At 46.3% G+C, this 20,960-nt stretch overlaps 1 protein-coding gene across 2 annotated transcripts in view; it reads right to left on the bottom strand.

The window, feature by feature from the left end:
• Window positions 1-20,960, bottom strand: part of GABBR2 (gamma-aminobutyric acid type B receptor subunit 2) — a 364,042-nt gene that overhangs the window by 240,588 nt on the left and 102,494 nt on the right. For both annotated transcript variants that reach the window (XM_057724616.1, XM_057724617.1), the window contains exon 2: window positions 4,790-4,927. In XM_057724616.1, the coding sequence (XP_057580599.1) occupies window positions 4,790-4,927 (138 nt within the window). The remainder of the gene's footprint in view (window positions 1-4,789; window positions 4,928-20,960) is intronic.

Genomic DNA, 20,960 nt, shown 5'->3' with positions numbered 1-20,960 from the left:
GCATTGTTCCTCCAAAGGGTAGTCAGAGCTCCTTTTCAATTACACAAATTATATGCATTTTCCCATTTGTGAGACTCTGTTTCAGAGCCCGGTTTTGAATAAGTTAAGGGATTGATCAAATCCCTTGGGCGACAACGGACACACTCACCCAGTCCTCTACCATCTCTTCAAACAAGCTCAGCCTCCAGGAGGTGGGGAGCGGACGGGAAGTCCCCAGCCTCTGTCCATAGCAAGTGGGGCTGTGTTTCCCGAGAGTTGGGGGAGGCAGAAATTCTCCAGGGCTACACTCCATCAGGACCTACATCTTTGTTCCTACATCCCCCCTGCTTGACTTCTCAGGCTGGGAGAAGCATGTTCTCCTGGGCTCACCCTGTGACTCAGGTCCCCAGAACTCTCCAAATTTCTAGGCACTGTCCAGTTCTTAGCCCCTCAGTGTCCCTCATCTGCCCCAGTGTCTGGTAGCAGATGCCTAGGGCAGTGGTGGGCTGAGCATGGGAATCATCCCAAGAGCCTTTCGACAATACAGAGGGATTCTTCGGAGGTGAAGGCTGAGGATCTGCATTTTTCTCCCAAGTCCTTGGCCTCCCCATTGTCAAGTCCACCTAATGAGAAACTCTGCCATGGAGGGTTTCAGGCTCCCCAGCCTATTCCCTGCACTTAGTTCAGTTTAGCATTCAGTGAGGACCTACTGGGTACTAGGCCGTGTGCGAGGCACTGGCAACTAGGAGACGAAGAAAATGAGAGTCCCCACCCCCAAGAAGCTTACAGTATAGTAGGGAACACCCAGATATAGTATAAACTATTCTCCACAGAATGTAATTCATTTAATAATGGAACACCATATGCAATACAGAAGTGATGTAGAACCACGCATGTTCCTCAATCTTCTTTTCACTATCACTCTCCTAAGAAACCTTTAAGCATCTTTTCCTAATCCCATCCCACTCATGAAATTGTAATACCACAGATATACTATATATCTGTATATGCACCATATGTATATCTGTGCTTTAAACATAAAAAAACTGAGATTTTTTTGCCCCCTTCCCACAAGAATGAATTTTCACCCCCTTGAGGGAGATGATCCCCCATTGAGAAAGTGTTGTTTAGGAGGAAACAATTAATTCACTTTGGGGATTGGGTATGGGAGGCACAGAAGGAAAGGGATCAGGAAAGGTATCAGAGGAAGCAATACCTATCCAGGGTTTTGAAGGATGAGTAGGAGTTCAGCAAAACAGAGAAGGAACTCAGCATCTAGTCTCCCTTGCTGGGCAACCTGAGCTCCTGATTTGCTCCCAGAATTTCTCTTTCCTGTGGAAGCCAGCCTCCAAGATGGTCCCTAGTGATCTTCGCCTCCTGCTATAGCGTGTGTAGTCCTCTCCCTCACTAAATAAGAGTTAAATCTGTGATCAACAGAATATGGCAGAAATAATGATATGCAAATTCTGAAGATAGATCCTAAAAAACTTTGCCACCTCTACTTTGGTCTCCTAGATGACTCGCTTTGGGGGAAGCCAGCTGCCATGCCATGAGGACCTTCTAGCAGCCCTATAGAGAGGCCCCCATGCAGAAGCCCCAATTTGCCAGCCAGTGAGGGGGCCATGTTGGGAGCAGACCCTCCAGCTGCAAGCAAGCCTTCACATGATGCCAGCCCCAGTCACCAAATCTTCCAGCTGGACCTCAAACCTCTTGGAGTAGACACAAGCTAGTCTGTGGGTCTGAATTCCTGACTCACAAAAATAATGGAGTAATAAATGATTACTGTTGTTTTAATCCACTAGATTTTGAGATGATTTGTTACACAGCAGATAAATAATACAACCCCATCTCATAACCCAAGTTTCCTGTCTTGTCAAATCCTTTAGGCTGGAGGCCCTCTTGCGCATGCTGAGGTAGGGGAGCTCTAGCTGTCAAGCTAGGAGTCTGCAACACGGTGCTTGCCCTGCAACAACCAGAGAATTCTAAGGGGCAGACAGTTCCAAGTGAGGCTGTGAGAAGGTCAAGAAGCTGCTTGGATTCTTCTCTGGGTGGGGATTTTACAGGGAGCGTGGTCTCTCCTGTCTGGGCAAAATGTCCGTCTGCAGACCCTTCCAACCCTCCCTCTCTTCCTTCCTCCTTCCATCCCTTTGACCATTCAACAGACATCTAATAAGGTCTGTGAAGTGTTAGGCACCAGGAAAAACAGGAGTAACTCAGGTCTGGTTTCTGTTCTCAAGGAGTTCATAGCCCAACTAAATATGTCCCCACACCTGCAAAGCCCTAGGACAGGGAAAGGCAGAGGGGCTTGGGGGGTGGGTGGGCTGTATACATGCTCTGCTAGAAGTAAACAGGGGTAAGGGAGAGAAAGATTTTCTAGAGAGGCTACTTTAGATAGCGCAATAAGGAAAGGCTTCCTGGAAGAAGCAGCATTTCAGCTGGGTCTCTGAGAATGGGTAGGACTTGGCATACAGGTTCTGAGGAGAATGGGATGTTTCAGGTGGTAGGAATGGTGTTTCAGGAAAGATGAGGAATACTAAGTAGTTGGGGTATTCAAGGAGGTATTCAACTCAGGGAGTAGAAGGAGGCAGGGCAGAGGTGTCAACAGCAATGAAATGAAGAACACTTAGTGCTTAGGACACACCAGGGCACAGTTCTTACCCCTGTTTAATAATTCAGCCCACACCGCAGCCCTATGAGGTCAATCCTCTTATTAACTTGCTTTTACAGACGGAAGGCTGAAGCTCAGAGAGGCAGGGCCTGGCCCTGACCAGCAGGAGTCTAGCATGCTCCTCAGTACTCAGGGGAGAAATCTCAAGAGCACAGAAGGTACATGACTCCACCAAGGTCTCATGGCTGTTTGTGGGCACTGCAGGGTTGGAAGCCAGGCTCCCGTGGCACACTGAGCTGTGATGGTTCCCAGCTACATGGTGAGGTTTGCACCAAAGCACGCTGAGCTGCTTTTCTGGCCTCATCCACCAGTGCATCCGCCCACCCTCAGCGTGGCCTGCTCCGGCCACAGTGAATGACTCACTGCTCCCCAAGCCCACACTCCTTCCCACCTCCCGCTTTTGCACACCCAGTTTCCTCTGCCAGCAGTGCTCTCCTCCACGTCTCCAGCTGTCCAACGCCCTCTCCTCCTCTGCAGCCAGCTCCGCGCCACCTCCCCTGAGAAGCTTTCCTGAGCCCAGGGCTGAGAGGGTGACTCTCCCCTGGGACTCTACTCTTCCCTTATCATAGCTCTGCCATGGCTGCCTCCCACCTCCCCTTTGGGCCACAAGCTTGGGGCTCTACCCCCAGCACCCCACATACACAGGGCTGGACGCAGAGAGGACGCCAGTCAGTGTGAGCAGAATGAAAGCAGATCCCTCTGTGGTCTGGCTCCCGCCCACTCCTTCGTTCTCATTCTCACCACCCTGACTCCCCACCCACCATGCTCCAGCCCCACTGCCCTCTTTTCTGTTCCCTGAACAAGCCAAGTTCATTCCCAACACAGGCTGTCTGCATTTTCTATTTCATTCTGAAGCAGAATACTCTTCATCCAACCAACTTCTTCTCACCCTTCAGGTCTGAGCTCAACTGTCACCTCCGCTGAGAGGCCTTTCCTGACTGCCTCGAGGCAGCCACTGTTTATCCCATCATTTTATTTACCTCTACCCTAGCCATTTGCTTACCACAATCTTATCTCAAGGGCACGACTGCCTGAGTTTAAATCCTGGCTCTATTACCTATGAGCTGAGGGTCCTTGGGCAAGTTACTTAGCCTCTGTGTGCCTTGGTCTCCTTATCTATAAAATGGGATGATAATACTGACATCATAGAGCAGTTATAAGGAGTAAATGAGTTAATGAAAATATGCACTCAGAGGAGTGTCTGGTATGTTGTAAGCCCGACATACATACTATGCTCTTAGTACCATTACTTAATTGTTTATTTGCTTACTGTCTGCCTCCCTCCTAAAATGTAAACTCTGAACAGGGAGGGGCCACATCTGTCCTGTTCAGCACTATATCCCCAGTGTCTACCCAAATTCCAGGCACATACTAAGTTGCATTATATTTATTGGATGGATGAATGGATGGTGGATAATGGATGGATGATGGATTGATGGATGGATGGATGAAGCAAAGAAGTAAAACACGTTCCTGAGCCACAACTCATCCTGGGTTCTCATCTTTCTACACTTATCTCTTGCATTCCAAGGAACGGCTAGCACTGGTAAGTTTCACCTACATCAGACCATACACTCACTGGTGGAACATCTGACAGCATATAACATTTGCCAGTGTAAAGAGTGAATAACAGCCAGAAGCTCCAGGAGAGGCTTAACCAAGGAGAAAGACAGTCTTAGTGGACAAAATAATTTCAGTGGGGGAGGGAGCTCTGGATCATCTGGTCAAGGAAATAGTAAGAGCAGGGCTCTGAGGCCTGACGGTCTAGGGTGTACTTGGGGAAAGGTGGGTTGTTTAAGAGGGGCCGAGGCATGGAATGAGTGGCAGGGATAGGAGATAAGATTGGACAGGAAGACTAGATGGGCGTTGATGGCCCTGAAAGTTGGATTAGGGAGTCACTGACATATTCCAAACACACAGTGCTGGTGTTGGGGCTAGCCATTAGACACCCACTGTGTTGGCCAGGCCAGGCCAGAGGATCAGGCCAGGAGGTGGGGGCAGTGGAAGGCTGTGTAATCATTCAGGAAAGAGTAGGGGAGGCCTGAACTGAGCAACTTAGGAACGATATTGGGCAAGGAACCATTCCTGAGAAAGACTGGTGGCCAAAGACAGTTCCCCAACCAACAGTGGCCCGGACCTTACCTGTACCAGATTCCAGCCTTGGAGGGACTCTGCGATGATGGACGTGACAGATGGACAGACTCCTCCAAACACCATTAAGTGGTTCGGTCCATATTTTATTGCGTCGTAGAAAGCTTTCAACCCTTTTGCATTATCACACTGGGGAGCAACATAGAGAAAGAGAAGCCCAAGTTAGAAACCTCTTCCCTCAGGGACAAGAGCCCAAGAGTGGATCCACGCAAACAAAACCTCCTCCTGGGAAGCCTGGGTTTCAGTTCTCCCATCGTGAGGCCTCTCTTCAAGCCAGGCCTGAGCCCACGCTGTGAGCTCAGTGAGGCGTGGTCTCGGTACCCCTCTTCCCGGCTCTCCTCCCTCTGAGTGCCCTCCAAACCTAGGGCCTTAGGCCCCCCAGCTCTCTCCCTTCAGAGCACACTTAGGAATGGGCCTCCAAATTCCCCACCCTGGGCCTCTCCCATCATGGTCATCTATATTTTAAAAGAAGATAAATCCACACCCATTAGGGTGGCTATTATCAAAACAGCAGAAAACAACAAGTATCGGCAAGGGACCTTTGTGCGTTGCTGGTAGGGATCTAACGTTGTGCAGCCGCAATAGAAAACAGTAGTGTAGTTCCTCAAAACAGAATTATTGTATGATCCATCATTCCACTTCTGGGTACATACCCCAAAGAACTGAAAGCAGGGGCTCAAAGAGATATTTGTACACCCACGTTCATAGCAGCATTAGTCACAGTAGCCAAAAAGTGTAAACAACCCAAATATCCATCAAGAGATGAATGGATGAACAAATTGTGGTTTGTACATACAATGGAGTAATTTTCAGCCTTAAAAACGAAGGGAATTCTGACACATGCTACAACATGGATGGACCTTGAAGACATTATGCTAAGTGAAATAAGCCAGACACAAAAGGACAAATGTATGATCTCACTTAGAGGAGGCACCTAAAATAGTCAAATTCATAAAGACAGAAAGTAGAAGAGTGGTTACCAGGGGCTGGAGGAGGGGAAAATAGGGAATTAGTGTTTAATGAGTACAGTTTCAGTTTAGGATGATGGAAACATTTTGGAAACGGATGGGGGTAATGGTTGCACAACAGTGTGAATGTACTTAATGTCACTGAACTGTACACCTAAAAATAAAGTGGCACATTTTATGTTATATATATTTTTTCATAATAAAAAAGGAGGAGGAGGAGAATGAGGTGGATCTAAAGAGAAGAACTCGTTCAGCAGACACTTGCCAAGCAACACTCTGTGTGCAGCCCAGGGCTGGATGCTGAGGAAACAGGGAAATTGGACACAGCCCCTGCCAAGGAGCTCACATATGAGAGAGGAAAACAGATCCTGGTGACCCGCTATGGAAATGCACAAGGACATTGGAACAAAGGAACAAATGTCCGTGGATGTCCGGAGTCAGTTACAGCTCACCTCCCTCCTCTCCACCTCTCTCCCCTATTCGCTGGCTGCGAACTGGGTGTCTTGCTCCCCCTGAGACCCAGTTAAGCCTGTTCATCACCTAGCAGTCTGAGGCCCCTTTGTAAAACATAAATTAGTCCTGCTGCTTTCTGTGCACTTAAAACCCAAACTCCCATCAGAATATAATTCTCAAAAGGTTAAAAACATAATTCTCATGAAAATCAATAGTGGGTACATGTCAACCTTTTATTTAACTCTATAAAGGGAATCTGCAGGATGACAGTAGATTCAAAAGAAAATCTGAGAGACAGGGATTTTTATACTGAATGGAATAATAAGAAATAAGATTGCTAAATTAGATACAAAACTGGTTAGTGTCCTATAGGGCAATAAAACTATCACTTTTGGGGACAGAAAAAGAAATCATTGAAAACCAGCACATCTCAGCAGTTTTACAGAATTGTAAGATGTCTGGACCTTAAATTCCCCCAGTCAGCTGACCCTAACGCAGGGCTGTTAGAAAATGCTCTAAGTCTTAGGCACACTGGTTATATAATAACTATTTTGTATTATTTACAACTTTGGTATGATATTCTTCACTGTCTTTCTCATAATAGATGCAGGAAGACACAAGATCCAGCCCTGCCTCCCACTCTGACCTGATTTCCCTCCACTCTCTCCCCTGCTCACCAAATACAGCCTTACCATCCTCTTTTTTGATCCTTGAAAGGAAAACCAATTTCCTTCCTGCCTCTGGGCCTCTGCACTTGCTGTTTTCTTTGCTGGGAAGAATATTCACTTGGCTCTTAGCATGGCTCACTCCTCATCATTCAAGTCTCAGCTTAGCCGTCACCTCCTCAGGGAAGTCACCATTGCCTTACCCCAAATGGTCCCCACCCACAGTCACTCTCTAACATGCCACCCTAGTTAACGCCCTAATGCAGCTTCTAAAATTATCTGAAATCATCTTGTCTATTTTTGTTTGTCTGTATATTGACTGTCCCTTAATTAAAACATAAGCCCCCTGAGTACAAGGCTTTTAGGTCCTGGTTTCTCCTGGTGTCTCCCCAGAGCTTATACAGGGGCCTCAGTAAGGACTCAGTAAGGGTCTGCTGGATGCCTGAGGAGGCCCTCTGCCCTTCTCCCTGCATCTGTTTCTCCCCTCTCTTCCTACTTCCACTTATCTCTCCTTATTTTTGTCTTCCTCTTCATTCTGTATCTTCCTCGTTCCCTCTGCTCCCCCCTCCCTTCCCCTCAAGTGACCATAACGTGAGACCAGAGTGGGTTAACATTTGTTGCTCTCTCCTCGTCTATCTGAGAGACTCTGGACTGAGATCCACGGTGGGCGTCAACAGGGATAGAAACATGCGTCTCACACAGTTCCTGGCCTCAGAGAGCTCACTGCCCATTGAGATAGGGGCACGGGTGGGCCTAGCACATGATGGACAGGGCTCAGTGCTGGGGCAGAGGCAGCATGGCAGAGCACCAGGGAGGCCTTCGAGGGCGGGAGCGCTTAAGATTGAGAATGAGGGCAAAGTGGCCTAGGCTAAGGCTAAGGAGTGCCCTGAACGCCAGCCTAGAGAGTTTGGATAGTACCCTGAGGAGATTCAGGAAATGATTCAATTTTTAAATTTTAACTTAATTTAAAAATTGGCCAAGTTAATTTTCTTGCCAAGAAAGAGAGAAGAAGAGAAAGACGGGAAGGAACAAAGAAAGAAGGAAGGAGGGAGGTTGGGGACGGGGGTGGGGGGAAGAAAGATGCACGTCTTATTGCTTCTTGGGGCCCTCTATGAACTGTTCCTGTTCCTTGATTGAAAGCAACACTTCCCACCCTCGGTGGAGCACACGCAGATATAACAGGGCAGTTCATGTTTTAATTGTTTCTAACGTGATTTACTGAATCATTTTCCATTTTAATACATTCCTGTAATGATTTTAGCTTGCTTTGGAATCTGTACTAATGACAATGATGATACAGTACCACAAGATTTATAATCAAAGTTGCATTAAAATCATATTAGCAACAATGGATTTGTTAATACCTGCTCGCTCAGCAAACATTTCACCAGCACCTAGTCCCCGCAAGACTCTTCATTAATAATGATGCCCTGGCTTCTCACAATACATACCTTTCGAAGAGGTCAACTCAAAAATCTGAGCATATTTGACCACTGGTATTGAGCTGCAAAAGTTTATCTGACTCAGTTTTCACCAAACTGTGTGGAACACAGAATTCTGGCTCCCATTACCCCCTTGGTCTTACTCTCAGGAGCATGTTATGTTATGTGGCAAATGGGACTTTGCAGATGTAATTAAGGTTACTGACCAGCTGACCTTAAAGTGTTATCCAGGTGGCCCAATGTATTCACACAAGCCCTGAAAAGCAGAGAAGTTTTTTGGCTGATGGCAGAGGGGGAGTCAGAGATTCAAAGCATGAGATGTATTTGATGTGCCATTGCGGGCTGGAAGTTGGAGCGGGACTTCAGTCCTACAAACGCAAAGAACTGAATTCTGTCAACAGCCTGAATAGTTGGACTTCCAGATAAGAACCCAGCCCAGCTGACACCTTGATTTTGGCCTTGAGAAGCCCTGAGCAGAGGGCTCTGCAGAGTCATGCAGGCCTGAACTTCTGGCCCGTGGACTGTGAGACCATGCACCGTTGTGGTTTAAACCACCACATCTGTGGTCATTTGTCATAGCATCAATAGAAAACTAATGTGGTGAAGTAAAACGAGAAAAATAAGAATAATATAGTGAGATTTTCCTTAAAGTTAAATGTATTCCATTTAGAGAATTTAAAGATAAGATCCTTTGTGGTTTGTATGGTGTTGAAATGTTTTTCTGTTACAAAACTGCAGATAGTAGCAGGATTCTGTTTTTAATACCCTAACGCGGCAAAATAAAACGTTTTCTACCCTATGCATGTTTCTGTTCCATGCCCCCCAGCACCCCATCTCTTTAGCCTTTACTGGTGTGTAAGATCCAAATGTGTGGGCACTGCTAACCCAGCCAGCCTGGCACCCTCATTTTCAGATGCAATAAGGACTAGAGGGGTGAAGGGACCTGTCCAGTGCCCTTTGGGGATTAGGGGATCCCCAGTTCAGAGCTTTCTGAATAGTCTAGACAGCTCAGATCAGAGGGCGAAGGGAAGGGCAAAGTCAGCAGCATTCTACAAAGGACCACCCTCCCCCGGGGAGTGATGCCAGCCCAGGCCTCTTCCTCATCAGCACTCTTGACCTGAGGCAGGATAAACAACCTCCTAGGCACCAAGTAAGAAAGAAAAAGAGAAAAGGAGAGAAAGACAGGAAGGAAGGAAGTCAGAAGGAAGGAAGAAGGGCGCTTCCCCAGCTCTCCTAGAGAGCACGTTTGCAGTGAATAACAGTAAAAATCACATGGAAACTGGCACAACAGTGTAAAGCAGTTATATTCCAATAAAAAGCCTAAAAAAAAAAAAATCACATGGATGTCCCTGCCCCATTTGAGATGCTATTGTCCCTCATCCTCATTTCTAATACTGTTTCTTCTTAGCTGACATGGTTAGTGTCACCACTAGATATGCTCTCCAATTGACCAAAGCTGAGTTTTTGTGGCTGGATCAGCATGGAGGTTTCTTATACACAGTCCATCAGGGGCCTATGACCCAGCAGAGATGCTTGGGGGCCAATGAGAGGGGCTCTGGGCTCCTCACCTTCACTTCCACCAGCAGTTCTCCTTTACCTGTTCTATACACAGCTTCAAGGGGCCACACAATACTTAAAATGAAAAGAGGATTTCATGAATAGTCACAATAAAAGGTTTGAAAACCATGAAGGAGATGACCCCAGAGGTCCTTGCCTGTGTATGATTTTTGTCTCTGGCCTAGGGAAGTGTAGGTGGGTGTCCCGCAGGCGAGACTGCAGGAGCCAGTCACTTGAGCACACACTGCAAGCCACTTGCTGAAAGTTCATCCACTGCACATCAGTTTGCCTGATGATCAATTCACCAAACCACTGGGGAATTTCTCTAAGTTTGAGTTTCCCAAGGGATTCCCTGCAGACACTTCACATGGCTATTTCACAAGGATTTGTCCTTGCGGCACAAGTGAAAGTCAATTTCAACTGTATTTCACATTTCGGTCCTTCCTAAATGCTGTGCTTGGAGATGTTCCCCTAATGCCTGTTTATTACTGTCCTCTTCTTGTGGGCTCCGCACCACCGCTCCATGAGCCTGGGAAATGTTGAAGCTTTTCTATCCTCCATTTAAGGTGTCTGTCAGACGGCTTTTAGTGAGCTGGTCACTGGGCAGAACCATCATTCTGAGAAATTATTTATGACATGTTGTCTTTGAGCGATTTGGCTTTTGATAAATTGCTTTCAGAGCCCCTATAAGGGGGTTCTTGTGTCCTGGAAGAAAGCTACAGGCGTTATCAAGTTCTCCTACTTTCCCCACCTCCCCCAAGTAGGGGAGGGAGGAATTCCCCCCACTTCCCTCTGGAGGGTATTTTGACAGTCGGCACAGCCACATCTGACCTGCAAACACTGAGCTAATTCCATCATGGTTCACATTCTCCTGCAATAGTTCAAGGCTAAATGACCAGCTACAGCCTCTGATCTGCAGTCCTGCCACTTGGATACGGGCTCTGGCACACAGTAGGCCCTCACCAACTCTCACTCTTCCACTCTCTTCTCTCCAGGATTTTTCCGCCTTGCTTTTCATTGACCTCACATTTCTAGTAGCTCATGGTCATTACCTCCAAACTCCCTGCCCCTGTTTCACTTTCAAAGGCTTCTCCTTCCCTGCCAAGATGGACTTGTCACAGAGAAATCATAATGGACACATAGAGGCTCTTAAAATTCAGCACCTATAAATGGGAATAGAGCCAAAAGCCATGAAAATCAATTTTTTTAATGAAAAAGTAGAGCTCTAGAATAAAATCCATTTTCATTTAAATCTCATTTTTAAAGAATTAAAATACTTTTTTGACTGAAAATTTTCAAAGAAAATGTTGCTGAGAGTTAAAATGTAAAAATGCCAAGAAAATGTCAGAGTTAATAACGACCAATTTGAAACAGAATTACTCCGCACAGAATTTCAGAACTGAAGGAGAATGTAAAAGCTAACGTGTCCAGCTCATGCCCCTGATACAAAGTCCTCCTCTGTGCACCCTGCTCCAGGAGTGGTCAGCATCTGCTTACATCCCTCCAGTGGCAGGAGTCTCACTCCCTCACTAGGGAGCTGCTTTGCCACTGGCCAGCTCTGCTTCTTTGAAAGTGCTTATGTTGGTCTTGAAATTACCCTGCTTTTGCATCCCCTGTCCCAATTTCTCATTCTAGAGCAAAGGTCAGCACACTTTTCCCGTAAAGGGCCAGGCAATAAATATTTTAGGCTCCATACGGTCTCTGTTGCAACTTCTCAACCCTTTGGAGCAAAAAATAAGCCACAACAATACATAAATGAGTGAACATGGCTGCAATCCCACAAAAGTTTATTTACAAAACAGGCAGCAGCTGGATTTGGACCACTGGCTGTAGTTTGCCCACCCCTGCTCTAGAACCTCACAGAACACATATAGTCCTCCATCCCCACGAGGGCCCTTGAGATACCTACACTCAGCCAGCCTGCCTCCACAAGATGCTTTCAGGCCAAGCAACCCTTAGCTCTTCTAATCATCCCTGTATGATACAGTTTCACACCTTTCTCGTCTGTGGGCATCCTTGGGAATGGCTTCAGAGGACAGCTATTTCTAGGATGCACCCCAAATACCTCCATCTGCCCTGCAGAGAAACACAACACTAGCTAAGGTGTGTTGTGCACTCACTATAGGTCAGGCATGGTACTGAGAACTTCATATAAATTATCCTATTAATTCCTCACAGTGTTAGGTAAGATACGTACTATTATTATTTCCATCTCACAGAGAAGGAAACTGGGGTTCAGAGAAGTTAAAAAACTTGCCCCAGGTCATATAAATGGTAAGAATTCCATCTCAGGCAGGGTTACTTCAGAGCACTGTCTTATTTTAAATAGGAATTTGTTATTATGAAATATTTCACTCATAAAAAAGAATATATATATACATATAACATATAAAGTATGAAAAGTAGTAATGTGAACATACAGTATACCCAATTATATCTAACACCCAGTTTCTGCTGAAGCCCCTGTGAGCCTACCCTGCCCATATCCCTCCTTCCCCAGGAAGAACCCCTAGTCTAAATTTTGTGTTTCTTGCTTTTCTTTATTGTTTATCATGTGCGTGTTTCCTAAACACTATATCATTTAATTTTACTGTTTTGAATGTATATATAAGTAGAATCATGCCTGAAACTTTCTTTTATGGCTTCACATTATGTTTGTGAGATTTTTGTTGCTGAACAAAGCTGCAGTTCATTCATTTTGATAGCTGTGTAGTATTCCACTGTGTGAACATGCCATGGTTTATTTGTTCATTCCCTTGTTGATGGACACTTGGGTTGCTTCCAGTGTTTTGTTCCGTTGCTGTTGTAAGCAAGACAGCTGAACGTTTCTATACGTGTCTCCTGGCACACATATGTAGAGCTTCTCTAGGGATTAAACCTAGAAATGGAATCACCAAATTACAGGATTTCCCACATTTTGTTGAAGTGGCTTTATCCATTTATACTTCCACCAGCAGTGTTTGAGATATCTCATTACTCCACATTCTCATCAACTTTATTTTTTTGCCAATCTTGTGGGTATTTGATATGTCATTTTAATTCATATGCTCCTGATTATAAAGAGGATAAGCCATTTTTTCATATGTTTGTATGTTTCTGCTTCCTCTTTTGGACTGGTTTCTACTTCCTCTTTTGGGCTGGTGACTACTTTTCTGTTGGATTGTTTGTCTTTTCCTTATTGATTTGTTTACAGCATATCTAGCCATGATGCTGAAATGAATGAAATGACCACCTCCTGCTATTCTGAGCATAGATTTCTATTAACACAGCCTCAGACTGCAATCCTTCTATTTGGTCCCTACTTCACGCAGAGTTTGCTCTCAGGAAAAATTACTAAATCAGCATGCGTAATCTTGGTAACAAAACACCTATGAACCATTCTTGGAAAGAAAAAAGAAGAAGAAAGAAAGAAAAACTACTTGATGATAAAATCCGGCCAACCATGAGATGAATCAAAGTATAGGTCTCAGGAAAGGAGGGCTTGGGATAAAAAGGAATGATTGCCAGAGCTGGACCCATTTAACATGAAACAATCAGCAATGTAAAGATAATAATGTAACATAAAATTCAGAAGGTGGAGGAGGCAAAAGGAGTTGTGAGATTGCTAATTTCCTCTCCTTCCATACAAGGTCTTTAATGGATACCATCTAAAGTGGAAAAGTGGAGTTTAAAAGCCAGGACTCAAAACCTCACTGCTCTTCATAATCTTTTATTACCCTTAGATAGTTTGAAAACAAACATTTTCTGTAGCGAAGGCAAAATTGCTTAATGTTGATCAAATCATTCTGCTTTACTCTTCCTTGTTTTCTTCTGTTACATTCAGATAAATAAAATTTAACATTAATTTTAAATAGCATGTAATAATGATCTTTTTATAAAATTATTTCTGTCCACCTCTCTACTTATAACATCTGCATAGAGATGTCTGGAATGGGAGTCATCTCATGTTAAAGATGGTGAGATTTTTGAGTGATTTTTTAAGTACAAAGTGATTCTCTTCTTTGTACTTATTTGTTTTACATGAATTTTTTAAAGCACATATTACTTTTATAAAGACAGAAACTCATTTTTAAACTGGTAGGCTTTCCACACTCAAGATTCTTTCTCAATCATTGAAGTCCATCTCTTTCTGTTCTTCTGTGATTGACTTTCTGAGCCAAAGCGCAGGACTTAACATTTATTATTGCTAAATCATGTTAAAAATTAGTCCAGCACCACAACCAACCAAATTCAACACACTATACTGTTTTCTCATTGAAATTAATTCATTCAAACATTTTCTGAGCATCCACTAAGTGCTAAGAGAAACAAGTTAAGTCTCTGTGACATATAATTCCTTGAACAGAGTAGTTACTGAAGAAATGTTTACTGACATATTAAATTTGGAAATAAGAATGGTAATAATAGCACAGCAATCCATATATAGCATTTATTTATGCCAGGCATTATTATAATTTTTTAATATTTATTAACTCAATCCTTACAACAACACTACGAAGCATGTCCTACTATTATCCACATTTTAACAGATGAAGAAGCCAAGGGTCAGAAAGGTGAATAATTTGTCCAAAGCTTTACACATTGAGTAAGAGACAGAGTTGGGATCCTGTTCTCTGGGCACACAGCGACACTCCACTTCCCAGCCGCCCTTGCAAACAGGTGTGACCATTGAGTTTTGAGCAATGGAATGTGAGCAAAGGTGATGGGCAGTATGCCCTGGATTGGCCTATGAAACCTTCCCAGGGGTTATACATGCTCTCTTTCCATCCACAGTGTGACAGGGGAAGACTCCAAGGACCTAGAACCTCCCCCAACCCCAAATCCCTATGCCTGTCATGGAGAGGCACCACAGTTGCCAGAGAAACTGTCACAAGGAGGGCAACCTCCCAAGGTGACAGACTCAGGGAGCAATGCCTTCAGTATATGTCTCATTCTTTGCAAGCAATCCCAACCTTTGACTAAGCACAGTTGCCAAACATATGCTCACCATTTCTGGTCAGCACAAGACTCAGCTATGAGCAATCTTGAGCCCCTTTGGTCTGGCTGAGACTTCTTCAGAGCTGCACCACTGCCTGAGTCTCTTCCTACCCACCTCTCCTTCCTTCCCCTTCTCCTTTCACAGGTGGCAGACCTGTCACGTTCTGAAGACTTGCCCTGTCTTTCTCTGCTCTCTCCCCTCTTCCTTTCATGGGCATTTCTCCCAATGCACATCTAACTCTGGGCAGCTGCTTCCCAGAGGACCCAACCAAAACACCCTCTGGCCTGCACTTGACTACGATGTGAGCAAGAAATCACCTTAATACACTGAACCACTGGAATATAGGGGTGTTTGTTTGTTTGTTTGTTTGTTTACTGCAATTAGACTGCATTGACCAGTAACATTCTTAACCCCCTGCTATAAGAAGGGTGAAATACAAGAAAATCAACACACTTGGGAAACTATTACAGAAAGGTGAAAAGAGTTTGAAGAGAGACAAAAAAGATTAAGGGAAAAGGTAGAAAGAAATTATGCTGTACATTTAAAATTCGTTCCCCTATCATTTAGGACACTGACATCAAACCAAAATTCAAGAGACACGACCAGATATAACTCAGATTTGCTGCACTGAGTGGTCTTCATCCCCTCCGTTCCCCTGTGCCCACAGAGGGCCTGGGTGTTCAGTGCATAATGGCTGGACGAAATTACTGCTGCGTGGTGGATACAATCCCTGCTGGTGGATACAGCCTGAAATAAAAGTAACCATAGCTTTAGCTCTGTCCCAAAGAGCTTATTAACTCCAGCCATCTTGAGTTTTTCACACTCCTTCCCCGGGGTGATGGATAGACCATCTGCTTCTATAAGTCTCCAGAGAGCCAGACTGTCCATCTTGGATACTGAGAAAAACTGGCATTTCTGTATTCTCCCTGAAGCTGTCATTCTGAATTCTTGGCCGGATGCAGACTATGTTATTTGAGGATGATGGAGCTGTAGCACACATCTCTCCTCTGCACTGGGAAAGCCAATTACCCAATCTACAAAATGTTTTTCAAAGACTGGTAGATACAAACTCTGTTTCCTAATTACTTGTCAATAAGTCCCTCTGCATATGCAGGTGTGACATTTTTAAAAGTCAGGGTCACAAACGCAAAGTGTATGCGGGCTGCTTGTCAGGAGGGTTGGGGGCGCTCCTTCTGCAGGTTCGCACAAATTCGCAAGTTGTCAGCGCTTCCCCTGGGGATGGGGGCCGGTCACCTGCTGAGGAGGGACCACACTCCAGCTCTGTGCCACCAAGCCATGTCCACTCCTTTCCAGCCCACATGTGCCTCTGCATCACGCTTTTCCGAGGGGTGCACTGGTCCAACATTTGCTAGATATAGGGTAAGACGTGGTCCCTGCCCTCAGGGGACTTATAATCTAGAGGAGGTACAGAAATAATTTTGCAAAATGTAGTATGAAGTGTAACGGAGGTTTAGAACACTCGTTTGTTCCATTAACACTCATGGGATGATGATTTAGAGCCAGATCCTGTGGTAGGTGCTGGGAACACAGGAAAGGTTACATTCAGTCTTGGCCATGAGGGAGCTCTCACTTCAGTGGGGAGAGAAGATTGAAACAAAAAGCCATAACACAAGGCAGGATAAAAATGGGAACTATGGTAGAGACACAAGTCATGCAAAAAGAAAGGAATGGTCAAATCACACTGAAATATTCTGCCAAGACTTCTTGGAGGAGGTGGCATTCGAGCTGAGCCTTGGGAGATGAGGAAGAGAGTGAGATGGCAGGAGGGTACCCCAGGCCAAGCTGCCAGCATAAGCAACGTCTTGGAGGGGAAAGTAAACACAAGATAAGTGGAATATCCTCTTCTGGGGCAGGAGTGCAGGGTGGATAAGGGAGGGGGCAGGAGATGGATGGTGGGGGGGTGGGGCTGTCAGACTGGCTGGTCCCTGGGGAACCGTGGACATCAGGCAGGGTATGGTCTCCTTTCTCCAGGCAGCAGGAGTCACTGCAGAACTTCAATCAGGGGAGTGCCCTGGTTTGGGGGCTGGGCTGTACGCAGATGCCTGTGGCAGCTGGTGTAGAGGAGGAAGGTCTGATGGGGAAGAAGGTGACCAGCCAGGAGGTGGGAGCAATGGTCCAGGTGTGAGGCTTGATGAGCAACCTGGACCAGCACTCTGGGAAGGGCATGTGTCCACAGCGGAGTTCACCTCTCAGAGGCCCATTAACTAAGGGGCTCAGAGGCTTGGGTTTGACCAGCACATGATGTCAATGGGACTCAGTCAGATGGATCACCTCAACGGCCTCCTTAATGGGAGGCTCACTGACGGGGAGGACCAACGAGGAAACATATCAAAGAGAGAATAAAGCCAGCTATGTCAGACACAGAATGAGGGCCTGCATGAGGGCCCCAGGCCTATGTGACCTCCTCTTCACCTGGGCTTCATTTATAAAACAAGAAGGTTGAGTTAGTGGGTTTATCAGTCAGGAAAGGCTAGGCTCTGCTGTAGCAACAAACACCCCCATCTCAATGGAGTAGCCCAGAAAAAGTTGATTTCTCTCTCAGCAAGGGGAGCTTGACACAACCTAGTCGCTCAGGGGCCCAAGCTGATTTTGAATGCTGCCCCTTTGCCAAGAGAAAAGGAAAAAGAAAACTCTGGAGAGGGTCAACCAGCAACTAAGTGGAACTTACTGCCCAGAGCTTGGCCCCATCCAAGTACCAGGGACATAAGGCCGAACTTGGCCAGCAGAAGAGGGGAACTAGGTGTCAGGGAACTACAAATGTCTGCCACAGCTGATCTCTCAGATCCCTTCCTGCCCTGTTTGCATTTCGGTCTGTGAGCCAGATTTTGGTTCAATGTATCAAGCTAACATTTCTTTAATACTGACCTATGTGTTTGCTGGACACTATGCTAGATTCTTTACCTGCATTATCTCATTTGCTCTTCATAACGTATCTCATTTAATATTCACAACGCCTCTATGAGATGGATACCATTATGGACAAACCTTGTTTTATTGAGCTTCGATTTATTGCGCTTTGCAGATTTGTGGGGTTTTTTTAATTGAAAAATACAAGGTTTGTGGCAACTGTGTTGAGAAAGTCTTATCAGTGCCATTTTTCCAACAGCATTTGCTCACTTCATGTCTTTGTGTCACATTTCGATAATTCTTATGATATTTCAAACCCTCTGCCAGCAAAAAGATTTGACTCACTGAAAGCTCAGATGATGGGCAGCATTTTCTAGCAATAAAGTATATTTAAATTAAGGTATGTACAGTGTTTTTAAAGATATAACGCTATTGCACACTTAATAGACTCCAGTACAGTATAAACACGACTTTTATAGGCACTAGGAAACAAAAAAATCCGACTTGCTTTGTTGTGACAATCACTTTACTGTGGTGGCCTTGAATCAAACCCACAATATCTCTAAGGTTTGCCTGTATTACCCCTCAACTAACAGAGAAGCTTAACTGACAAGCTCAAGGTCACTTCAATCATGAAGCCAGGACTCAAATCCAGAGCATCACACTCCAAACCCTAACTCTAGTCTCTTACAATCCGAGCTGTCCAGAGATGGGGTAAAATGTCTCGTAAAGCAGTGGGCTGCCTGTCACTGTGGGCATTCTGGCAGAAGCCTGCAGGAAGATGTTGTAGAAAGGATTATTTCACCAAGTAAAGGAATAGACTCTAATCCCGAATTTCCAAGAGGAGAGGCAAGGAAACAGGAAAAATGGGGGTAAGTCTTGGGAATAGCAAGCGGCATTCTGAGTTGGAGTGCTCCGTAGATGAATGAAGAAATGAGAGATGGGATTGGAAAGGGAGATTGGGGTAGCCTTGGTGGGCCTTGAGCACCACTATAAGGGGGCATACCCTATTCTGGGGGCCCTGGGGAGTTTTTGTTCGGTTTGGTTATTTTTTTTTAACCATTTTAACCAGTTTCAAGTGGGCAATTCAGTGGCATTAAGTGCACTCACTATGTTGTATAACAATAACCACTATCTATTTCCAGAACTTTTTCATCATCCCAAACAGAAAAACTGTACTTCTTAAACCCCAGAGTTCTTAAAAGGACTTGAACCTGATAATGACATCTTCAGAGCTGAGATGGCGATGACATCCTCAGGTTGAGATGGGCAACCCTGGCTGCCACTTGAAGGACGTTATTAGAGGGAAGAAGAGGCTGGACAAGGGGATCAGTAATGAGACCAGCGCAGGGGTCAAAGCGGGAGATGGCAGGAGCCAAAGACAAGGCAGCAAGAGGGGCAAAGGGAAGTGATCAGATTTGGGATGCAAGGAAGGGAAACCACAGAGGGAGAGGGGAGTCCTGACTTCCTCCAGGGGCACCCTGTGAGTCCCGGGCCACCAAAACCTGAGATGGAAGAGCCAGGAGGAGACCTGGGGCCCTGGGGATGCCACTGAGTCACTGGACTGGACACAGGTGAGGCACTGGCCGGCTGCCTGCTCCACCAGCTTTCCCTGAGGAGGCACATCCCCAGACTTGACAGTCCTTCCTGGGACACAGGCCAGAGCTGTCCTCCTGGCTCCTCAGAGGTCTGCAGCTCAACTCAAATCCTGCCTGCGCTCAAACACTCACTGGGTGCCTGCTTAGAGATGAAGGGTGATTGCAGGCAGGATGGGATCATTGTCCCCGTCGCCGGCAGCCACACTCATTACTCAAGGCGGCCCGCCTGCATCAGCAGCAGCTCAGCTGGAGTTAATTACGCACCTCTCTTGTCCTCCAGCTGGGGACACGGCGGTCACTCCCCCGCCTGATGGATGAGGGCTGGGTCTCTGTCACCCATCACTGCAACCACAGGACTCTACTTGAGGGAACTTCCAATTCCTCAGTCCAGTCACAAATCCTTGCACCCCTCCACCACGTGGGCTGCTGTGGGCATCCGTCTACAGAGGCCTCTTTGAGAGGTGACTTCCCAACACCCCATTACTCAGGCCTGCTTCTCCAGCTCCCATCCCCACTGCCACCTGATTCCAGGCACAGGCTGACCTCACTTGGAAGTCAACTTCCGGGGGCCTCGTGACACAGGCAACCTTGGTCCTAGCTGTGTGCCCATCCCAACACCCTGTTCTCACACCCCAGCTCCCTCAAGTCTGAAGCCCTAAGGCACCTTCCCAGGTCTCTATCCCCAGAACTCAATGCTTGCCTGCCCCCACCCCATGGCTGAGCTCCTGCTAAGTGGTCCCTAAGCCCATCACGGCACTGCCTGCCCATCACAGCACTGCATAGGACTGCCCTGGACCCCATGTGATGTGAAGCGCCACCTGCCTAGAAAGGGGCAGAGTGGTTTCACTTGAACTTTAGCTAGAGAGACAGACCCAGAAACAGATGCCACTGAGTGCTGAGAGGGGAACAGGGAGGCTCCAGGAGGAGGCCGCCTAGGGGAGGCTTCTGTGGCTCTTGGGGCAGCTGAAAGCCATGCACTTGGGAGTACGAGCCACTCTGAGGAAGCCCCTTCACAGGACCTTCTGCCCAGGGGGCTGGCGAAGCTCTAAGAGCGGCAGCCTCTGGAAGGCCAAGGGGAGGTGCAGACCCCAGACGGCAGCCCGTCCCAATCCTCACTTCCCTGCACCTCTCTTCTTTGTAAAACAGGGAAGCAATTCTGGAAAGGCCTAACCCTAGGGCCCTTACAGGGCTAAGCAGGGCAAATGCCTGAGAGCCCTCAGTTAGCCGTTAATGCTGTGCTGATTCAGTTCAATGCACCAGGCATTTGCTGAGCACCTCCCATGAGCCAAGCTCTGTGCCCGGTGCTGGGAAAACAGAGGAAGCCAGTTAGAGCGCACCCTCAATGAGCTCACTGGCTAGTGGGGATGAGAGAGGAGCCAACGAGCATGGGCTGGGAAAGCAGACCATGAAAGGGGCAGCAAACAGGGTGGGGCCCAGAAAAGGCCACTGAACTCAGCACCAGCAATCAGCGCAGGCTTCATGCAGGAGGAGGCATAAGTGTGCCTCTATACATAAGGACAAATTAGCTAGATGGAGAAGGTAGAGGAGAAAGGCCTACAGAGGAGAGCATTCCTTCCTTCCTTCATTCTACAAGAAGTATTTGAGCACCTACTATGTGTCAGGCACTGTGACA

This window comes from Hippopotamus amphibius, chromosome 2, assembly GCF_030028045.1.
Source record: "Hippopotamus amphibius kiboko isolate mHipAmp2 chromosome 2, mHipAmp2.hap2, whole genome shotgun sequence".
Taxonomy (NCBI): Eukaryota; Metazoa; Chordata; class Mammalia; order Artiodactyla; family Hippopotamidae; genus Hippopotamus; species Hippopotamus amphibius.
The sequence above is the reverse complement of the archived record's forward strand: the minus strand, read 5'-3'. Positions and strand labels throughout refer to the sequence as shown.